At 40.8% G+C, this 20,693-nt stretch overlaps 1 protein-coding gene across 1 annotated transcript in view; it reads right to left on the minus strand.

The window, feature by feature from the left end:
• The window catches only part of TRANK1 (tetratricopeptide repeat and ankyrin repeat containing 1), a 144,754-nt gene that overhangs the window by 115,565 nt on the left and 8,496 nt on the right, over positions 1 to 20,693 (minus strand). The window contains exons 2-7 of the mRNA XM_007945681.2: positions 17,680 to 17,806; positions 14,633 to 14,783; positions 10,483 to 10,601; positions 6,519 to 6,602; positions 6,155 to 6,293; positions 3,999 to 4,130 (exon numbers count right to left, since the gene is read on the minus strand). Of these exons, the coding sequence (XP_007943872.2) occupies positions 3,999 to 4,130; positions 6,155 to 6,293; positions 6,519 to 6,602; positions 10,483 to 10,601; positions 14,633 to 14,783; positions 17,680 to 17,806 (752 nt within the window). The remainder of the gene's footprint in view (positions 1 to 3,998; positions 4,131 to 6,154; positions 6,294 to 6,518; positions 6,603 to 10,482; positions 10,602 to 14,632; positions 14,784 to 17,679; positions 17,807 to 20,693) is intronic.

Below are 20,693 nucleotides of genomic sequence, written 5' to 3' on the forward strand. Positions count from 1 at the left end.
GTTCAGGATTATCTTCTGTGTCTGTGTTAATTGGTTTCCCTTTTCTTTGTTGAAGAGGGTCTGTGCAATCCTTCTGCCTAGTCCGCCATCTTGCCGGCAGCCTTTCTTGCTTCATTTATTTTGTATCTCAAAAGAGACTGACTCAAAATACCATGTAATCCTGTATATTGTATCCTGCATCATTAACATAACTGCCACTAATCTGGTCTCATTAACATCACAGAGGTTAGGATTTACAACACACAGGATAATCACAAAATGGAGGATAATTACATACTGCTGAGAATCGTGGTCTGGCCAAGTTAACATATACTTGGGCAATACACAATTCAATCCATGACAGACACCATGCTTGGTAGAGGATCAGTTAAAGAGAAAGACCCTCAACAAGATGGACAGCCACAGTGGCTTCAACATGATCTTAAACATAGCAAGGACTGTGAGGATGGTGCAGGATCAGGCAGTGTTTCGTTCTGTTGTTCATGAAGTAAGACCCAACTCTACGGCACCTAACAACTGCACATCTCCTCCCAACTCAGCATTCAGTAAAGTCACATTGGTAGCTTGAAATCAGCCATGATAGGAGTATTTATTCCATGGAAGTTGGCAAATACTACAATTCAGGGCTTCCTTTTGGAGAGTCAGTTGTTAAAACATTTAATAGCTTACTGCTGCCTTTAACAGGGTACTGAAGGAACATCAAAATGACAGTTAATATGTGTTGGTAGGATGCAAAAAAACTGGAACCTTCATATGCTGCTGGTGGGAATGTAAATTGGTGTAGTCACCTTGGAAAATAGTCTGGCAGTTCCTCAAAATGTTAAACATAATCCACTCCTAGGTAGCTACCCAGGAAAATGAAAATACATGCCCACCAAAAATTTGTACACAAATCTTCACAGCAGCATTATTCATAACAGCCAAAAAGTTGGAACAATCCATACATCCATCAAGTTATCAATGGATAAACAAAATGTGGTTTACCTATATAACAGAATATAATTTAGCCATAGAAAGTAATGCAGTACTGTGTAGACACAACGGAATACTATGCAACCTCTAAAGAATAATGTAGAATCTGCAAAACACCACATAACATGGATGAACTTGGAGGACATTATGGTCAGTGAAATAAGTCAATTACAGAAGAACAAATATTGTATTAGTCCACTACTATAAAAAGTCAAGGAAAGGTTTATACATGGAATGAAACTATCATTGTTGGTTGTTGGTTACCAGGGATGGGAGGGGAGGGAAAGGGAGGGAAAATTCCCAGTTATCCTGGAAAAATAAATAAAATTATATATATATATAAATCAAAGATTATTAGTGGTTACTGGGGTAGGAGGGAGGGGGAAGGGGAAGCTTTTGCTTGCAGGGCACTGAGTTCATGCTAATGGTGGTGGAATATTTTGGAAAAGGATAGCAATAATGGTGGCACAACATGAAAAATGTCATCAATGTCCCTAAGCTATAAATGGGGAAGTTGTTATGTTGGCAAATGTCTTGTTGTATATGTTTTCACCACAATAAAAGTAAAAAAATAAAAAGCCCCATCAGCAAAAGAATGGATAACCAAACTATGGTAAATACACACAGTGGAATACTATGCAACCCTAAAGAGTCATGTAGAATCAGCAAAACACTACATAATGTGAATGAACTTGGAGGACATTATGCTGAGTGAAATAAAGTCAATCACGGAAGGGCAGATATTGGATTAGTCTTTTATTGTAAAAAGTCAAGGAAAGGTTTATATATGGAAGGAAATTTTCTTTGTTGGTTACCAGAGGTGGGAGGGGAGGGGAAAGGATGGGAGGGAACACTGTTAGATAGGTAAAGACAAGTATCGATTTGGGTGAAGAGAAGGGCAATATACCAAATATGCGTAATCAACACGGTGGTACTGAGGAAGAGGAAGACATAGAAAGGTGTGTGGGTGGTACCGACAGCAAAGATGAACCCTTTTGCACATACAGTACTCTGTTGTCAGTGAAGGCAAACATTGATATACAGGTGGGTAGATGGGTGAACAGGCTAAACTATTAAGTATGTCCATGCAGGGGTAAGTGTGCCCAAGACCATGTACAGGGTTGGCAGACAATGTTTCTACAAGTATCTGTATGTTCTATAAGAACAAGAAATTCCAGTAGAGCTGACAAGGGACAAGATTGTGGTCACTTCTTGGCCACAGCCAGCTACCCAGAGGGAGCGAGTAGTTGGACCTGTAGGCTCGGGACTGTAGTTGCAAGGGACATGGAGCTCATTTGGCATAACATACTACACAAAACATTGTTCCACATCATACTTGAGCGAGTAGCAACCGGGACCTTAAAAGCTTGCAAGCAGCCATTTAGATGCAATGATGGGTCTCTCCTCATCCAAAGCAAAGAAGAATGACGAAAACCAAAGACATATGGAAACAATTAATCCAAGTGACTGGTACACCATGCGATCCTCAGCCTGTACGCCTATGAGACCAGAAGAACTAGATGATGCACAGCTACCACTGTCAACCACTCAAAGGGTGCTCTGTGTAGGAGATCCTGGATAGAGTGGGAGAACAATGTGGAACAAAACTCAAAATCATTTAAAAAAAAAAAAAAAAAAGGACCAGGTTTGCTGGTCTGATAGAGCCTGATGGAACCACTGAGACTGGCCCCTAGCTGCCCTTTAGGTCTAGAACCCATTCCTGTGGCTTCCAGCCAAACAAAAGACAGGCATATGAGCTGAACATTTATAGCAGGCAGATATAATCCTTGGAGAAATCAATCATGGGAGAATAGAAGGGCTGTGTATGCACAGGAAGACAGCCTGGAGGGCAGGAATGCATGGGAGGGAAGGACACAGGGAAGAGGTAACTATGGGGAGGAAGTGAGAGGGGAGCTGTTGCATTGTGGGAAACTGTAGTTCACTGGGAGACAAAGTATATGTGAACTGCTGTATGGAAAGTGAATTTGCTCTGGTAACTTTCACCCAAATCACAATTAAAAAAAAAAAAAAGTAATGCAGTACTGATGCATGCTGCAATGTGATGAACCTTGACAACATTATTCTCAGTGTTTTGCTGTGCATATTCTCACTACCAACAGAAAGATAGTAATAATAAAAAAGTATCTTCCTAATACGTGCCTGTCTCATTCTTTCATATATCCTATTAGATATGTGAGGATGTAATTCTTGTGTTACATTCTAGGTACCACGAAGGCAGGACCATAAGTGTTGCTGGTTCACAATTTCTCTCTGGTGACTAGCAAGAGATCTGGCATAAAATAAAGCACTTAGTAACCATGTGATGAGTGAAGAAATAAATGCAGTTGGTAGCTCATGTCCTCGAGTCATCCAACCTCACAGAAGCCATTTAAACATGGAAAAAGTACAACGACCCCAGCATTTCTTCTTTTTCTCATCCCACCACCATCCTACATACAGTTTGTGCTCTGTTGTTATGTGCTGTCAAGTCAGACCTGACTCATAGCGACCCCTCTCTGGGTTTCTGTGACAATATCACTAAAGAAGTAGATTGCCCAACCTTCCTTCCAAGTAGTGGCTGGTGGGTTTGAACCACCAGCCTTCTTGTTAGCAGTCAGATGCCTTAGGCACTATGCTACCAGAGCTCCTAGCCATGTTTAACTGGAGGAAAAGTTTAGCCCTTGGGGCCTGCCACAGGATTACTCTGACCAGCTGCTTTCAACAATGACTCATAGTGACCCCATGTGTGTCAGAGTAGAACTGTGCTCCACAGGGTTTTCAATGGCTGATATTTCAGAAGTAGATCATCTGGTCTTTCTTCTGAGGCAGCTCTGGGTGGGATCAAACTGCCAATTTCTGATTTAGCAGCGACACACATTAACATGTGTGCTATCCAGAGACTCCTGTCACAGGAGGGAATGGGTAAGATGCAGTGGTCAGTTGTATGAGTTTTATAATGCCTGAGACCATCCAGCTCACAGCACAGCCTCCGAGGCACTAAACCCTAGGGTGGTGCTGGTACTTACGCTTAATGAGGTATCCTGGAGAGTGGGCAGCAACAATGTGCAGGACTGTGCAGCCATCCTCGTCCTTCTGGTTGATGCGGCCTTTCCACTGTGGCCTGTAGTCCATTAGCCACCTGAACAGGTGGTTGTCCCCTGAAGGGAATTAAAATGAGTTACAAAAGATTTTTCTCCATACAGAAAATCAGCAAAAAAAAAAAAAGTTCAACATGTACCACACTCAAGGAACTAAAGGAGGAATCTAACATGCTTTTCCACTTATCACAAACAGGTGTGGGGCTACACAAGCACTGGTAAGATTGAAAGGCGGAGTTTTAGAAAGCTACTTACTTTGCTGGTAGTCTCAGGTCACTTTCCCTAGATGGACAGCCTGAGATAGGGATTCTTGTGCAAGCGATTTATTGAGAGAGAAAAATCTCAGGAGAAAGAGTGTGAGAGGAGGGGAAGGAGCTAAGCAGAGATGTGGTCTCAACTGAGGTCCACTTCAGCCTGATCCTCAGGAAGCTCCGGAGCATAAATTGCTCCACAGAGTTGGTCCCACCTTGAGGCACCCTGAAGCTCACCTTTTATATGTCATGTCAGTCAATCATGAGCTAGAGAATGCCCACAAGGAGAAAGGCAAGATTCAGGGAGAAACTTCTCTGAGAAGTGATGCCAGATAGCAAAGACCAATTTTCTGGAGAAGGGAGCAGCTGTGAGCTGTTAGCAGCCAACACTTACAGCAGGTGTGTGGGGGGGGGCATACTGGGAGCACCGATGGTAAAGAGCATCTCATGTGCCTACACAGATCCCGGCAGGAGAGTGTCCACTTCCATAATCAAGACAGTATCTCTGAATTGACGATTACCGTACTGAATTAGTATCAATAGGACGGGTAATTTAAGTTCTTCTCCCAGGATGCTGAGATCAAGGAAAGCCACACACCTCTGTCCAACTCTATGGACAACATTTGTCACTATACCAGAGTTTTCCTTTGAGAAACTAACCAAGGATAAATGTGAAGACTTGGTCTTACCAATACCTCCCTGTAACCATTGGCCAACATAAAGAATAGACACAATAGGGAACTATGACATTCATACCCAGAGGCACACTTCTGTGGGTTTCAGTTTTCTAATTTTAAACTGGGAGGATTCAGTTAAATTAGTCTTTATTTAGTTATAAATGTTTTATCCATCAATCCTTTTATAAAAGTAAAATCTCTTATTGCCTCTGTTGTTGTTGTTGTTATGTGCCATCAAGTCAGACCCAACTCATAGCGACCCTATTTGGGTTTCCAAGGCAGTATCACTATGGAAATAGATTGCCTCATTTTCCTTCTGAGGAGTGGCTAGTGGGTTTGAACCGCCAGCCTTCTGGTTAACAGTCAAGTGCCTTAGGCACTATGCTACCAAAGCTTCCTTATTGCCTCTGCAATATATGAAATGGATAACATTTGCTAAAGCAAAGACAGGACCCTGGACCCAGGTCCACACCCATTCTGTAACTTCTAGATGATTCATCTGAGAAGGTGGAGACTAGACAAGATCCCTCTGCCTCTTGCAGCTCTAAAATGGCCTAGCCAAATGTCCAAGGGTGACACCGCATATGCTTGGAAAAGAAAAACAAGCTTCTATCTAAAGTGTGTGTGTGTGACAGGGGGAGTTAATGATAAAATCAAAATATTAAAAAATTTAAATCCTGTAGCCAGGTGGGGAAGTATTAAAGAAAAAACTATAAGGAAAATACCAGTCCTTTAAAAGAACCACAACCAAAAAATACCATTAATAGACTGTGCTTCCCTTGGGGTTCCCCTGGCCACAGACCCAGAACACAGCAGTCAGCTCTCTGGGCTGGAGAAAAAAATGAGTCAGGAAAAGGACCAGAGGGAGGTAACTCCACAGCTCTCCTGGAGCTCTGCCTGGCAACAGCTGTCAGTCACAAGCCCTGTCCTTGGGCCTGGGGGCTCCACCCTGCTGCAAGGATCTGTCTAGGAACACAAAATCCTTTCAGTTCAGGCCTTCTTTAGCTATTAGTCCCAAGCAAAATAAATGGATGCAGTTTCCCAGCTTCCTGTCTGGAAATTATTCAAGTTGTTAAATTCTTATCCCTTGAGTTCAGCAGAGTGCCCATATGGTGAAGAGGCAGCTTAGAGGGTGTGGAACTGGAAGAATACGCACTCGCTTGGATACAGAGTCGCATGACGGCATGAAGAGGGTATGGTCCGATACTCTCAATACTTGCATCAATGGAGATGAGCCACTGGACAAACTGGGGCACCCGTTCCATATTCTCATAAAGTCCAATGACAGCATATTTCTGGAAATAAAAAGAAACTGCAAGAAGACTCATGGAAGACATTACATCAATATAAAATTTCAAACTCCTTCAGCCATAAAGTTTGGAACTGGTAAAACCTGACTTAGCTATGACCCATGCCAAAGACGTGAGTAACAAATTTGTGGTGAGGTGGCTAAGGGGGATGTCCCCAAATACAAGGCTGAGGGGCCTGACTTGAAACCCTATGTAACAAGATTACCTTACCTCAAAAAGACTTCTCAGTGATAAGTTTGGGACACGGATATTACTTGGTAGTCGGTCTTTTCTTGCTGACAGAAGTAGAAATGACTGATAGGAGAGGCAAAAAAGAAAATGTTGGAATAATAATGTGCTCCACGTAGGTTATCAGAACAAAACTTATGTTAAGGGTTTTTGTTTTGTTTTTTTTTTAAAAAAAGGGTACATACATACAACGGAATATTACTCAACTATAAAAAGAAATGAAGTCCTGACCTGCTGCAAATGGATGAACTTTGAAGACACTATGCTGAGTGAAATAAGTCAGTCAGAGAAGGACAAATGCTGTATGATCTCACTGATGTGAAATAGGCAAATATATGGAAACCAAAGCTTATGAGTTGTTACCACAGATGGGAGGGAAGGGGAAAAGGTAGTTACTCTGTAGGGGGCACTGAGTGTCTGTTAATGGTGGCTGGATAACTCGAGAAAGGATAGTGATGGTGGCTGTACAAGAAGAAGAATGTACTCAATGTCACCGAACTACAGATGCAAAAATTGCTGGAAAAGAATCCTCTAGTCTTCTCTCTTTTTAAGCTACCTGCCAAGTTTTGCAGCCTCAGCCATGATAAACAAAGTTTCTCTGTTCTTGCTGTGGGCTAAGGTCTCTCTGCATTTCCTCATGCATTTCTGCTTGACAGAAGCAACTGACATCAAGCAGCACTATGGAGAGTACAGTGGCAGTGGGGTAAAAAGTTTAGCAAGCAGAAGATTGGAGCCTTTAGAGATCTCCCATCCTAATCAATTCTTTGGTATATGAATGTTTCATAAGTCCTAACTATTTGAGGCCCATTAGATTCTATCCCCGGAAGGAAGATGGGGCAATCTACTTCCGTAGTGATACTGCCTCGGAAACCCAAGGAGGGGTCGCTATGAGTCGGGTCTGACTCGATGGCACATAACAACAACAACAACAACAACAGATTCTATCCAGTGGTGTGCTGGAGCCAGCTTCTATGAACTAGTCAGAGTCCATTACATGCATCTCCTTCCCAACTCTGAGTTCTGTGATGTAATATTAGTAGCTTGAAATTTAGCATGATGGAAGTATATATACCACAGAAATTGGCAAATGCCATAAATCAGGACTTTCTTTTTCCTCAGAGAGCTAATTGTTAAACCACTGACCTTATCTGCAGAAACTAATGCTCAGAGCTGTTAAGCAACTTTTCCCAGGTCACACAGATAGTTAAGTGGCAGCACATCTGGAGAGGCCCCTATTGGCATCATTCAAGTATGCCAACAGTCGACAAATTCCAGTCTCTGGAATGGTCCTGATTGGAAATTCAGTCATGTCCATCCATGGGAGCCAGTAGTAGCCTCAGCTCCAACCTCCCCCATGTATGCTTCTTGCCAGTAGACTATAAAACCAAAAACACCAAACCCACTGCTGTCAAGTCGATTCCAACTCATAGCGACCCCATTGGGTTTCCGAGACAGTAAATCTTTACAGAAGTAGATTGCCCAGTCTTTCCTCTGTGGAGTGGCTGGTGGGTTTGAACCACCAACCTTCTGATTAGCAGTCAGATGCCTTAGGCTCTGTGCTACCAGAGCTCCTCCAGTAGACTACAGGACCTCAGAAACTGAGCCTAATGCTATGTCTTGCTTCCGCCTCTTTCAGCTTGATACCCTCTCTTAAGTGCTTACTCTAAACAGGCCTCACTGCCCCATCCTCAACCCTAGATGTCACATTCAAGATTGTGACAGTCCTGATTGCTGGCCTGGTTTTCACACAATGCTTCTCTCTCCGATATTTGAGAATAATCTGGGTCGGGTGCTGGCAGGATGTTGGACCTGCCACTTGGACTGGATTCTTTGGCATACCTTGGCTTGGGTCATAATCTATTAAAAGCTGCCTGGCTCCCATTCCCTTACTCCCCACCCAGGCCATGAGGCTCTATTCACCTCCACTGTGCATTAGAAAGAGGGGACTTAGGGGCTCTTTCCTGAGTGCTGTAAATTGAACTATATGCCTGCTAATGAAGCCTAAGTCACCTACTCATACATCTGCCCTAGTACTTCTAATCACAGAATTTGAGGACTTTTTTTTTTTTTAAACGTAGCTGGAAAGATTCTTACAGATCTTTTAGTCTATCCATCTTATTTGAGACAGAAGATTCCAGATCTCTTGTTAACATGGCTCTGAATTTCTGACTCCTGGTTCCCCAAGAGTTCAGTCTGCTTTCTTCATCTTTGCTGACTACCCTGTCAACTTGGGGATAAGCTTCAGGGAACCCATGGCTGGACTCTCAGGAGTTTCTCATGAACCCCTTGAAACTACATGCATAACTAGTTATGCATGCAGGGAGTGTCCCATAGATTTCATTACATTTCCAAAGGAATTTGAGACCTTTCTAAAAGTTAAGTGTTTTCAATTCTAAAGCCATTTGGCCTGCCAGGATCTAGAGTCCTTATGGGTTGCCTTCCTGTTGGTGATTTTTCTGGACTTTCTAGCTTTAGAAGGCCCAGGAGGCCCTTCCTAACCTAACTCCCAGCCTTGTGAAGCCCATGCTCTTGAGTGGGATAGCCCATCATTCACGATAACTACTCTCATTCACTGGACACTTAGCACATGCCAGGCATCATAAAATCTTTAGCTCTGTGCCTGGCACATTGTAAACTTTCAATAAACACTGTTGTTTGTTGTTGTTATGTGCCATCGAGTCGGACCCCACTCATAGCAACCCCTCCTTCGGTTTCCAAGGCCATATCACTATGGAAGTAGATTGCCCCACCTTCCTTCCGAGGAGTGGCTGGTGGGTTTGAACCACCAGCTTTCTGGTTAGCAGTCAAGTACCTTAAGCACTACACTACCAGAGCTCCTGAGTATATATTAGTTGATATTATTAGGAGCTCTGGGTCCATTATATCTAATCTTCACCAAACGCATGAGAGAGGGATTATAACTTACAAATGCAGAAATGAGGCTCAGAGGAGAACTACTCAGCCAAAATTAATAGGTGAAGGATTAAGATTCAAGGAGAAATCCATGTGACACTGAAGCCTTGACTCCATCCACTCTGCTTCTCTATTTTGTATGTTTTCTGGGTTCAATTGCTATAGCCTCACTTAGCTGCTTTACACGGGTTAGCAGCCCCTCAAAGCTACACAAAAACTGTCAAAGCAGCACAGCACAGGACCACACTAGTTAATTAAGTATAAAAAGAAATATGCAAACAGAACTCAAATTCTTAAGAAGTCCTGATTTACTGGACCAGTTAAGATTAGAGGACTACCTGAGACTGTCACCCTAAGATACACTTCAAACTTTAAACCAAAATGATCAATGATCCCTCAAGGTCACTTGTTAGCTAAATAACAGACTGAATCATAACGAATATCACTCTTGAGTAATGAGCTCTTTAAAAAAAAAAAAAAAAAAAAAACTATATGAGACCAAATGGTCAAAAATTACTCTAAAGCAAAAATGAGAAGATAAAGGGGTAGGGAAACTAGAGTACTGGAATTGGTACAACTAGAATGGGATGAATGAGAATAATGACACATTGTAGAAAATACAGCCAATGTCAATGAATAATTTGTGTAGAAACTGTTAAACGGGAACCTAGTTTTCTGTGTGAACACTCACCTTAAATACAACAAAATATTCTAAAATAAATAAATAAACATGCAACTGTTTCTTTTCCTCATTTGACATACTATTAACATCTGGACTTTACATTTCTTTGATAACAATGGGGATATGGAGCAAGGATGCCACAAATTCAGTATTTTTCCTATCTTCAAAAAAATGGAAACTGATAATTAATGTATCTCAATGACTCTGCATCTTTAATGATGTTCCAGTTAAAAAATTATTCTGGCATCAAGATAAACAAATAGTAAATTATAATTCCCCAAGGCCAAGACAGAGAAATCATTTTATCAAGGATGTTCTCTCCCCACAACAGAGCCATCTCCTTTTACTTACATGCCATATTCCTTTCTTTGCCAACTTTTCTATTACAGATTGCCACACTTCTGTTGAGAATCCAGCAGTGAAAATACGATCAAGGCTGGGCAAGAAACTTTGCAAAACAGTGGGATCACCTGAAAGAAAGTTTCACACTTAAGAAACTTTGACTTGTAGAAAAGTCCAGAAACATTTAGGAAAAGGTCCTCCAATTAAGACCACATACAGACAATGGTAAATTAAAGATATCAGACAGATAGTCATTTTCAAAGCATAAAGCCCTACATGATTGACCAAGTGGCAACCATATTAAGTTCACCCATAAAATCAGTTCCCTAAGAGCTAAGCAGCATAATGTTAGCTAACATTCATTTAGCTTTTCTATTTGCTAAGCACAGTGATATATGCTATATATTTAATTCCTTAAACAAACCAGTGTCTATTACATCCATTTACAGAGGAAGAAGTGGAAGCTTAAGTTGCAAAACTCACTTCCTTTAAGAAAGATGTGACAAATCTTACTGTGACTCAACATATAAGCAACAATGACAAATAAGGAGAGGCTTTATTCCTGGAACATCATGCAGCTAATTCATGACAAAACCAAGACCTCCACTCATATCTATCAACTCTTTTAGTGAATACAAATTTTTCTAACACAGTGGCCCATCAACCTATTGTATCTCACTATCCCCCAAACCACATTTCTCAAACGTATGGATGTGAATATCCAAGGGGACAGGTCAGGGACCAGAATAGTATGGCATCTCTCCCAAAGGTCACAGTTTCCAAATAAATAATATCAAAACAAACTTATTGCAGGAAAAGATAAAAAATATTCATAAATCTATTTCCCAAAATTTAGAAATTTAGCTGTACGTATACATTTACCATCCACTAAAGGGCTATTCTCTTGTTAGGTGCTGGTGAGTTGATTTCGACTCATAGTAACCCCAAATGACAAAGTCGAACTGCTCTACATAGGGTTTTCAATCCTGTAATCTTCACAGGAGCAGATCACCAGGTCTTTCTCCCACAGAATCCCTGGGTGAGTTCAAAGAGCCAATCTGTTAGCAGCTGAGTGCTTGACCAGAGTCCTTCCCAAATAGGTACTCTGGTAAAAAGAACCCAATGCATTGCCTTAAGAAGTCCTATTAACTGCCCCTTCTCAGGATGGAGAAAGAATAGGAACTACTCAGGTTATCTTAGAAGAGCAGTCACCAAGAAGTAGTTATCTGCAATCCCTATAACTCCAGCCTGGCTCCTGACAGAACAGTGACTCTTAAAAGATGCAGAGAAGACAGGGAGGAAGTGTAGGGAATGGACCAAGCCTGCAGGCTAGGAGAGAAAGGAGGCAAGCTTCTGTCACTGTCATCAAAGGGGTGACTAGAGAGATGTAACCCCCTCAGCATCTTTTTAGAGACTTTCTACTTCTCTGTCCAAGGGACACGGCTATGCCCACTTCTAACCTCTTCCCATTGCCTACTATTGCTCACACTCCCTCTCCATGTCAAACTTGTCAAAATCTACTGGGTTCCATCCACAGATCACAGAAGTTGCATGCCCATAAGAGCGATGGGAACAGTTGAATCTACTGTCAGCAGTGATTTCCCCACTTCTAAAAGCCAAAGGCCATTTTTCAGCAATTCTAATGTGCTCCATTTTTTCACATTCTAACATCTCTGAAATAAGGACATGTCTTATAATCTGTGTCTCTCCTATTCAATTGCCATCAAATTGATTCCAACTCACGGAGACTCCATGTGTGTCAGAGTAGAACTGCACTCCAGAGGGTTTTCAACGGTGACTTCAGAAAAGATTGCAAGCCTTTCTTTTGAGTGTCTCTGGGTGGACTAAAATTGCCATCCTTTAGCGCATTAACTGTTTATACCACCCTGGGATTCCTGTCTTACTAGAAGTACATAAATTAATGGTACAACTTAAATCAATGATATCTTAGATTTGATCAAATTGACTTCCCACTGCATTAAGGTACTAACATTAAGATAACCAAGAGACTCAAAAAAAAAAAAAAAAAAAACTACTGGAACTAATTGAGAGATTTAGCATAGTGTCAGGATATAAAATCAACATACAAAAATCAGTTGGATTCCTCTACACCAGTAAAGAAATTGCTGAAAAGGAAATAAGGAAATAAGGAAATCAATATCATTTACAATAGCTTCCAACAAAATTAAACACTTGGGAACAAATCTCACTAGGGATACAAAAGAGCTGTACAAAGAAAACTACAAAAGACTACTTCAAGAAACCATAAGAGATCTATATAAATGGAAGAACATACCATGCTCATGGATAGGAAGATTGAACACTATGGAAGAAGAAGAACAAAGTAGGAGGTCTCACACTCCTGCATCTCAAAACCTACTATACAGCCACAGTAGTCAAAACAGCCTACTGCTACAATGACAGACACACAGATAAGTGGAACAGAATTGAGAACCCAGAAATAGATCTGTGGTCAGCTGATTTTTGACAAAGGGCTGAAATCCATTAAATGGGGAAGAGATGGTCTCTTTAACAAATGGTACTGGCAAAACTGGATATCCATTTGCACAAACGAAACAAGATCTGTACCTCACACCATACACAAAAACTAACTCCAAATGGATCAAAGACTTAAATGTGAAACCTAAAACTATAAAGTTCTTTAAATGCTGATGAGGATGTGGAGAGATTGGGACTCTCATACACTGCTGGTAGGACTGTAAAATGATACAACCACTGTGGAAAGCAGTATGGTGATTTCTTAAAAAGTTAGAATTTGAAATACCATTTGATCCAGCAATCCCATTACTAGGTATATATCCTAAAGAAGTAAGAGCCAGGACAAGAACAGATATATGCATACCCACATTCACTGCAGCACTATTTACAATAGCAAAAAGATGGAAACAACCTAGGTGTCCATCAACAGAAGAAGGGATAACAAACTATGATACATACATACAATGGAATACTATCCAACACTAAAGAATAACATAGAATCTGCAAAACACTCTATAACATAGATGAACTTGGAGGACATTATGCTGAGTCGACTTAGGAAATAAGTCGATCATAGGACAAACATTGTATTAGTTAATTATTGCAAAAAGTCAAGGAAAGGTTTATATATGGAAGGAAACTTTCTTTGTTATTTACCAGGCATAGGAAGGGAGGGGAGGAAACACTGCAAAAATTTTTAAGAAAGAAAACTATATGCAAAACTCAAAGGAAAAAGCAAAAATTACATAAAACAAGTAGTTTAAATAAGGAGGAGGAGTCCTGGTGACACAGTGATTAAGCACTCAGCTGCTAACTGAAAGGTCCACAGTTCAAACCCACCAGTCACTCCACAAGAGAAAGAAGAGGCAGTCCGTTTCCATAAAGATTACAGCCTTCGAACTCAATGAGGCAGTTCTACTCTGTCCTATAGGGTCACTGTGATAACAATGGGTATTTTGTTTTTTTGGTATAAATAGAGAAACCTCTACGAATCGCAACATCCAAGAATTTAAGGGGTCTGAAACAAAACTGAGAAAGCCTTTAAGTAATTGAAGGACCTCTGGTGGCATAGTAGGTAAGATATTTGGTTGCTAACCAGAAGGTCAGCAGTTCAAAACCACCCACTGCTCTGCAGGAGGAAGATGAGGCAATCTATTTCCATAAAGATGTACAGCCTTGAAAACCTAATGGGGATCAACTATGAGTTGGAGTCAACTCAATGGCAGTGGATTTTGCTTTTTTTGTTTTAAGTAATTTATGCAAAAGAACTTAGAACTTAATGACTTTTACGAAGGCATGAACCACCAAGTTGCCACCCTGCTTTCTAATGTGCAAACTAGTCTTATTCACACTACACAAATCAGCCACAAAGAAACACTCTGAAATTACCTCCCCAGGAGTCCTGAGTCCCACAGTTGGCCATTCAAATAAAAGGAAGCCCAAAAAAGCCAAAGCAGTTGCTGTCAAGTTGATTCCAGTTCACGGCGACCTCATGAGTTGTTCAGTAGAACTGTGCCTTTCAAAGTACATGGCCAGGTATCTCTCCCAAGGTGCCACTGGGTGAACTCAAACCTTCAATTAACCATTTGCTCCCCCCAGCAGCCATCTCAAATAAAATAATAAAGACTTTAAAAATAAAGTTTCTGCAGCTATGACTTACTGCTCATAGTGATGAAGATTCCAACAAGAAAATCAGCAACCTGTCCTTGCTCTTGACTGTCCTGAAGAAGTCGTAGACCCTCAAAAAACATGCTAGCAGCCTCATAACGCTGGAGCAACTGCAGCAAGGCATAACCAGCGTGGTAGTATCCCTGGAAAGGAGAACATGAGAAAACTATAACACATCATAACTTTTCTAACCTGCTGCTGAAAGGAAAGGCAAGACTGACAACATGGGAAAACCCAACTCTATTTAAACACAGATTTCCATCCAGTACTGGATATGGGATTTCCACATTATATCCTGTGCCACATTTTTCCTGCTATTTTTAGCTGCCAAAAAAATAATCAATTTCAAATCCATGACGTATCAGCACCTAACATATGACAGAGAGAAGGAAGCAGAGCTAGTTTCAATGATGTGTGGTTTATTTATTCATGCCTCAAATCACAGCCTGTGTAATGACAGAGGAATGAAATATCCTACGAATACAGTGTTCAAGGAAAGAATGAGATTGCCATGCATGCATAAAAGTTGTTTCCTGCTCCTTTCAATCAAAGTAAACACAATTTCCATTGGGTATGTAAGAAAAAATTATAATGACAAGCACTGAATTTACTAAGCTCCCTACTATAAGCAATATGTACCAGACCCAAAAAAAAAAAAAAAAATTATTTCTATAAAGGAAAGATCATGTAAAATTACAAGGATTAATAGAGGAAAATGGCTGGTTTTGCCTGCATACAAACTGTAGGACTCACAAGTAGAATAAAATGATATATCCCTACCCACTTTGAGCATGTGAATCAGCATTAAAGATCCACCAAAACAATTTTATTTCAATGATAACAGAAGGTGTATACCAACAGGGTTCATTTTTAAAAAAAGCAAGCACTTAAACATTCCATTTAATGCCAAATCTCTGATTAGGAAATGATTTGTTTTCATCTAAAACCTTCAGATAACAATCAGAAAAGATTGGGGCAGGAATGGGGGGATGTTGATTTTTCATGTTTTTTCTGTGTTTTTTTTTCCCCCAACCAGGCAAGTTGGAACAGAATCTCCCATTTCTTTACCTTTCTCAGATTCAAGTTGCACCTTTTGTTTTTGAGGGAGGCTACTGGGGGGGGGGGGTGGCTAGGGACATTCGGGAGCTCTGGGTAACAGTGGGGGAGTGGCCCTACTTGCTGTGCTACAGGGCCTGGTGCAGGTTTGGCCACTCAGGAAGACCCGGGAGCATCATCAAGACCCCCTCAGTCCCCTGAGCCACAGCTTTCACCTGTGGGAGTGGACACACCTCAAATACTCCCCACCTATATCCCAGATAGAGGAGTGGGAAAATCCTTAAGTATCTTCTGGAAAGAATTCCTTAGGAATGAATTTCCATCTTCAGAGCTAGTCAATAGCCTCTGAAGTACCCATCCTCCAACAGGTGAAATTGGACAACAATTGTAATGTTGTTGCTAGTTTCCATTGAGTCCATTCTGCCTCATGGCAATTCCACGTGTGCAGAGGAGAACTTTCACATCGGGTTTTCAAGACTGTGACCTTTCAAAAGCAGATCGCTAGGCTTGTCTTCTGAGGCGCCACTGGGTGGGTTCTAACTGTCAACCTTTGGACGAGTAGTCTGTCTAGAGCGTAACCATTTGTACCACTCAAGGATTCCACTTATAATGAGAACAGGAAGGGGATAGGTGGCCAATAGACCACTCTAACCCCGTAGAATTTGGATTTTCGTTTTACTAAATATCCAAATCCTTTTGGGTTGGAGTGATCTGTTGGCCACTCTTCCTATTCCCCTTCCTATTTTGTTCTGTTGGTAGTAGTCACACACAAAATGTAAATCACTAAAAATATCTGGAGTCCCTGGGTGACACAACTGGTTAAACACTGGGACTATTAAGTGAAAGATTGGCAGTTCAAACCCATCCAAGGGTTCCTCAGGAGTAAAACCAGGCAATCTCCTTCTGAAAGGTCACTGCCTCGAAAACTGCATGGTGTAGTTCTACTCTCCACACACAAGGTCGCCGTGAGTTGGAATCAACTCCACAGCAACTAACAACAACAAAGTATATCTGGGTCTATTTTCTAGTTCCATGCACTTGATGACTACGATGATGAGGATAAAAATTCCTAGTTTTACTTAGTATCTCCCTAATCCTCAAGGCAATGCTAAAATACAGGTAATATCCCACTTTATACCTAGAAATTAAAACTTAGAGAAAAGTAATTTGTCCAAGCTGTTGGAACTAATACATAGCCAAGTAAGGCCCATGTTTTTCCCACTTTATTATGAAGCCTCTCTATAGTCTAAACCACTAGTGACACTTCATAGAGTCATAGTGTCATAGAATGACATAGAGTCATAGAATGACACTTCATTCTATGTTGTCTCCTTTGGCTTCAGAATTCTATGTAATTTAACTCCTCTCATTTTGTGAGCGTGCTTTTCCTCTTCCAACTTGGCTGTGAGTTACTCAATAGCGGAGACAAGATCTTCTGCTCCTTCTGCCTACCTCTGAGGCACCAAGAATGGTAACGATGCTTTGCAGCGCAGGTACTCAGGGCACCTTAGCTGAAAAGATCATCAAATGATCATTTATTGACCTTTACTGGCACCTTTAAAGGGTCTGATTTCTACTGTAAAAATTGTTTTCTGAAGAATCAGTGTCACAGTGTCCACCAACTTTCATTTGAAATAAAGCTCTGCTAAAAAGATATGTATAAACAGCAAAGAACAGAAACAGACTAGGAGTTTTAGAGTGACTACATCAGAATAGAACTAGGTTAATGCTTCACTGTGAGATCCCCTACACTCCATCTGCCAAGAGCCCACATTTTGCCTCTCTTCCTACACATGCATTTCACTGCTTGGCAAACATTGCTTTTTCCCTTCTCCAGGCAACACGCACATGGCCTTATGAGCAGCTGTCTAAAGTGCAGAAGTAGTTGAGTAAGAAGTTCTCCTAGCATTTTCATCTTAAAAATAAGAAAAAGAGGCAGGTTAAGAGAGGGGAGGCAGTAGCTGCCTCCCTACCACACCATACCTTCACATAGGTCGGATCCCACCGGAGACATTCCTTGGCTGAGAGAAACGCCTCATTCCATTTCCCAAGGTTGTAAAATGCATTGGATTTGTTGCACAGCAGCACAGCCAGGTCCCTTGGCGGAACCCTATGAGAAAGAACAGGTGGTCTGAAGTGCTAACATTTGGCAAATGCAGAAAACGATCTTTGAAGGCACTAGCATAGTGCCTAAGGCACTTGACTGCTAACCAGAAGGCTGGCGGTTTAAACCCACCAGCCACTCCTCGGAAGGAAGATGGGGCAATCTATTTCCATAGTGATACTGCCTTGGAAACCCAAGGAGGGGTCACTTTGAGTCAGGTCTGACTCGACGGCACACAATAACAACAACAACAACATTCTGGTGCCATCATGAAGGGGGGTTCAGCAGTAAATCTCTCACTTTTGCCTTTCAGGAATGACCTAAACAGACCCCTGGAAAGCCTGGGCCATTTGCAATGTATGAATCTGCCCTTTCTCACTCCCAAATCCTCAGCTCCCACCTTTCAATGACAAATGTTCTCAACACCTTGGTTCCACCTCCCAATGACCTCCTTAGTTCTTGTTTTATTTTTTAGACACCACTAAAATGGTAACTCGTCCTAAAGATAGGGAGGATGAGAGTTCCCATTGAGCCTTAGCAGAGTCCAGACACTGTATGAACTGCTATACAAGTATATGCATGCCAAATTGACAGAGCTTATCACAGGAAAGGAGGTACTCTTTGAGAACATATGATCACACCACTCCACGGACCTACAGCGAGAGGTCCAGGACAAGCACTGCTCTGTTATATAACGAGGTCCACTCCAACATCTGCAAGACTTAGGCCTGAGTGCAAATGGAGACCCATACATACCATGTGACTAATCTGGGCTAATACAGCCACAGGTGGCTATTTGTTTTAATTTAAATAGAATAAAATTTAAAATTCACTTTCTTAGTTGTATTTGGTACAGTTCAAATGCTCAACAGCCATATTCTATATATTTTTAAATACATTTAATTGAAATATAATTCATGTATAGTGAAATACACAAAACTAAAATGACATGGGTCAATGCATTTTTTTCTTTTTCAGTGTTCCCTCCCTTCCTCTCCCACCCCTGGTAACCAACAAAGAACGTTTCCTTTCATATAGAAACCTTTCCTTGACTTTTTACAATAATGAACTAATAATGTATTTGTCCTTGTGTGCTTGCCTTTTTTCACACAGAATAATGTCCTCCAACTTCATCCACGTTATGCAGTGTTTTGCAGATTCTTTATTATTCTTCAATGTCGTAAAGTTATTTCATTGTACGTATGTACCATAGTGTGTTATTCATTCTTCTGCTGATGGGCACCTAGGTTGTTTCCATCTTTTTGCTATTGTAAATAGTGCTGCAGTGAACATGAGTGTGCTTATATCTATTCTTGTCCTGGCTCTCACTTCTTTAAGATACATAGCTAGTAAATGGAATTGCTGGATCAAGTGGTATTTCAAATTCCAGCTTTTTAAGGAATTGCCATACTGCTTCCACAGTGGTTGTTTTATTTTACAGTCCCACCAGTAGTGTATGAGAGTCCCAATCTCTCCTCGTCCTCGCCAGCATTTGTTATTTTCTGTCTTGTTGAACTTTACCATTAGTGCTGGGGTGAGATGGCATCTCATGGTTGTTTTGATTTGCATCTCTCTGATGGCTAATGATCATGAGCATTTCTTCATGTATTTGTTGGCCACCTGAATACCCTCTTTGGTGAAGTTTCTATTCATGTCTTCTGCCCATTTTTAAATTAGATTGTTAATCCCTGTGTCGTTGAGGTATTTTCTATAAATTTTAGAGATAAAATTTATAAATTTAGAGACAAATCCCTTGTCAGATATGTTGTTGCCAAATATTTTTTCCCAATCTGTAGGTTCTCTTTTGACTCTTTTGAAGAAATCTTTGGAAGCACATAAAAATTTAATTTTTAGAAGGTCCCATTCATCTATTTATCTTCTGCTATATGTGCATTTTGGGTTATGCTTGACAATCTATTTATGCCATAAATTAGAGACCCTAAATTTGTCCCTATTTTTTCCTTCAGGAACTTTACAGTTATAAGTTTCACAATCAAGTCTTTGATCCATCTGGAGTTAGTTTTTGTGTATGGTGTGAGGCACGGATCTTGTTTTATTTTTCTTTAAATGGGGATTCAGTTTCCCCAGCACTATTTATTAAACAGACATTCTCTTCCCTATTTAACAGATTTCAGCCCTTTGTCAAAAATCAGCTGACAATAGGTAGATGGATCTATTTCTGGGTTCTCAGTTCTGTTCCACTGGTCTAGCTGCCTTTCATTATATCAATATCAAGCTGCTTTGACTACTGTGGCTGTAGAGTAGGTTTTGAGATCCAGGAGTGTGAGACCTCCTACTTTGTTCTTCTTCTTCAATAGTGCTTTGCTTATTCGAGGTCTCTTTCCTTTCCATATAAAATTAGTGATTGGTTTTTCCATACCCTTAAAGAATTCTGATGGAATCTGGATTGGGATTGCATTAAATGTATAGATTGCTTTGGGTAGTATTGACATTTTCACAATGCTCAATCTTTCTATCCTTGAACATGGCATGTTCTTCCATTTATGTCAATCTCTAATGGTCTCTTGAAGTAGTGATTTGTAGTTTTCTTTGTACAGGTCTTTTATGTCCCAAGTGAGATTTATTCCCAAATATCTAATTTTTTTGGTTGTTATTGTTGTTGTTATCTGCCATCGAGTCGAACCCGACTCATAGCGATCCCTCCTTGGGTTTCTGAGGCAGTATCACTACAGAAGTAGATTGCTCCATCTTCCTTCCTAGGAGTGGCTGGTGGATTTGAACCACCAGCCTTCTGGTTAGCAGTCAAGCGCCTTAGCCACTATGCTACCAGAGCTCCTTTTGGTAGCTATTGCAAATGGTATTGATTTCCTTATTTCCTTTCCAGCAACCTCTTTACTGGTGTAGAGTAATCCAATTGATTTTTGGATGGTGA

The sequence above is a fragment of the Orycteropus afer genome, unplaced genomic scaffold, assembly GCF_000298275.1.
Source record: "Orycteropus afer afer isolate SDZICR_OR568_19922 unplaced genomic scaffold, OryAfe1.0 scaffold00142, whole genome shotgun sequence".
Lineage (NCBI taxonomy): Eukaryota > Metazoa > Chordata > Mammalia > Tubulidentata > Orycteropodidae > Orycteropus > Orycteropus afer.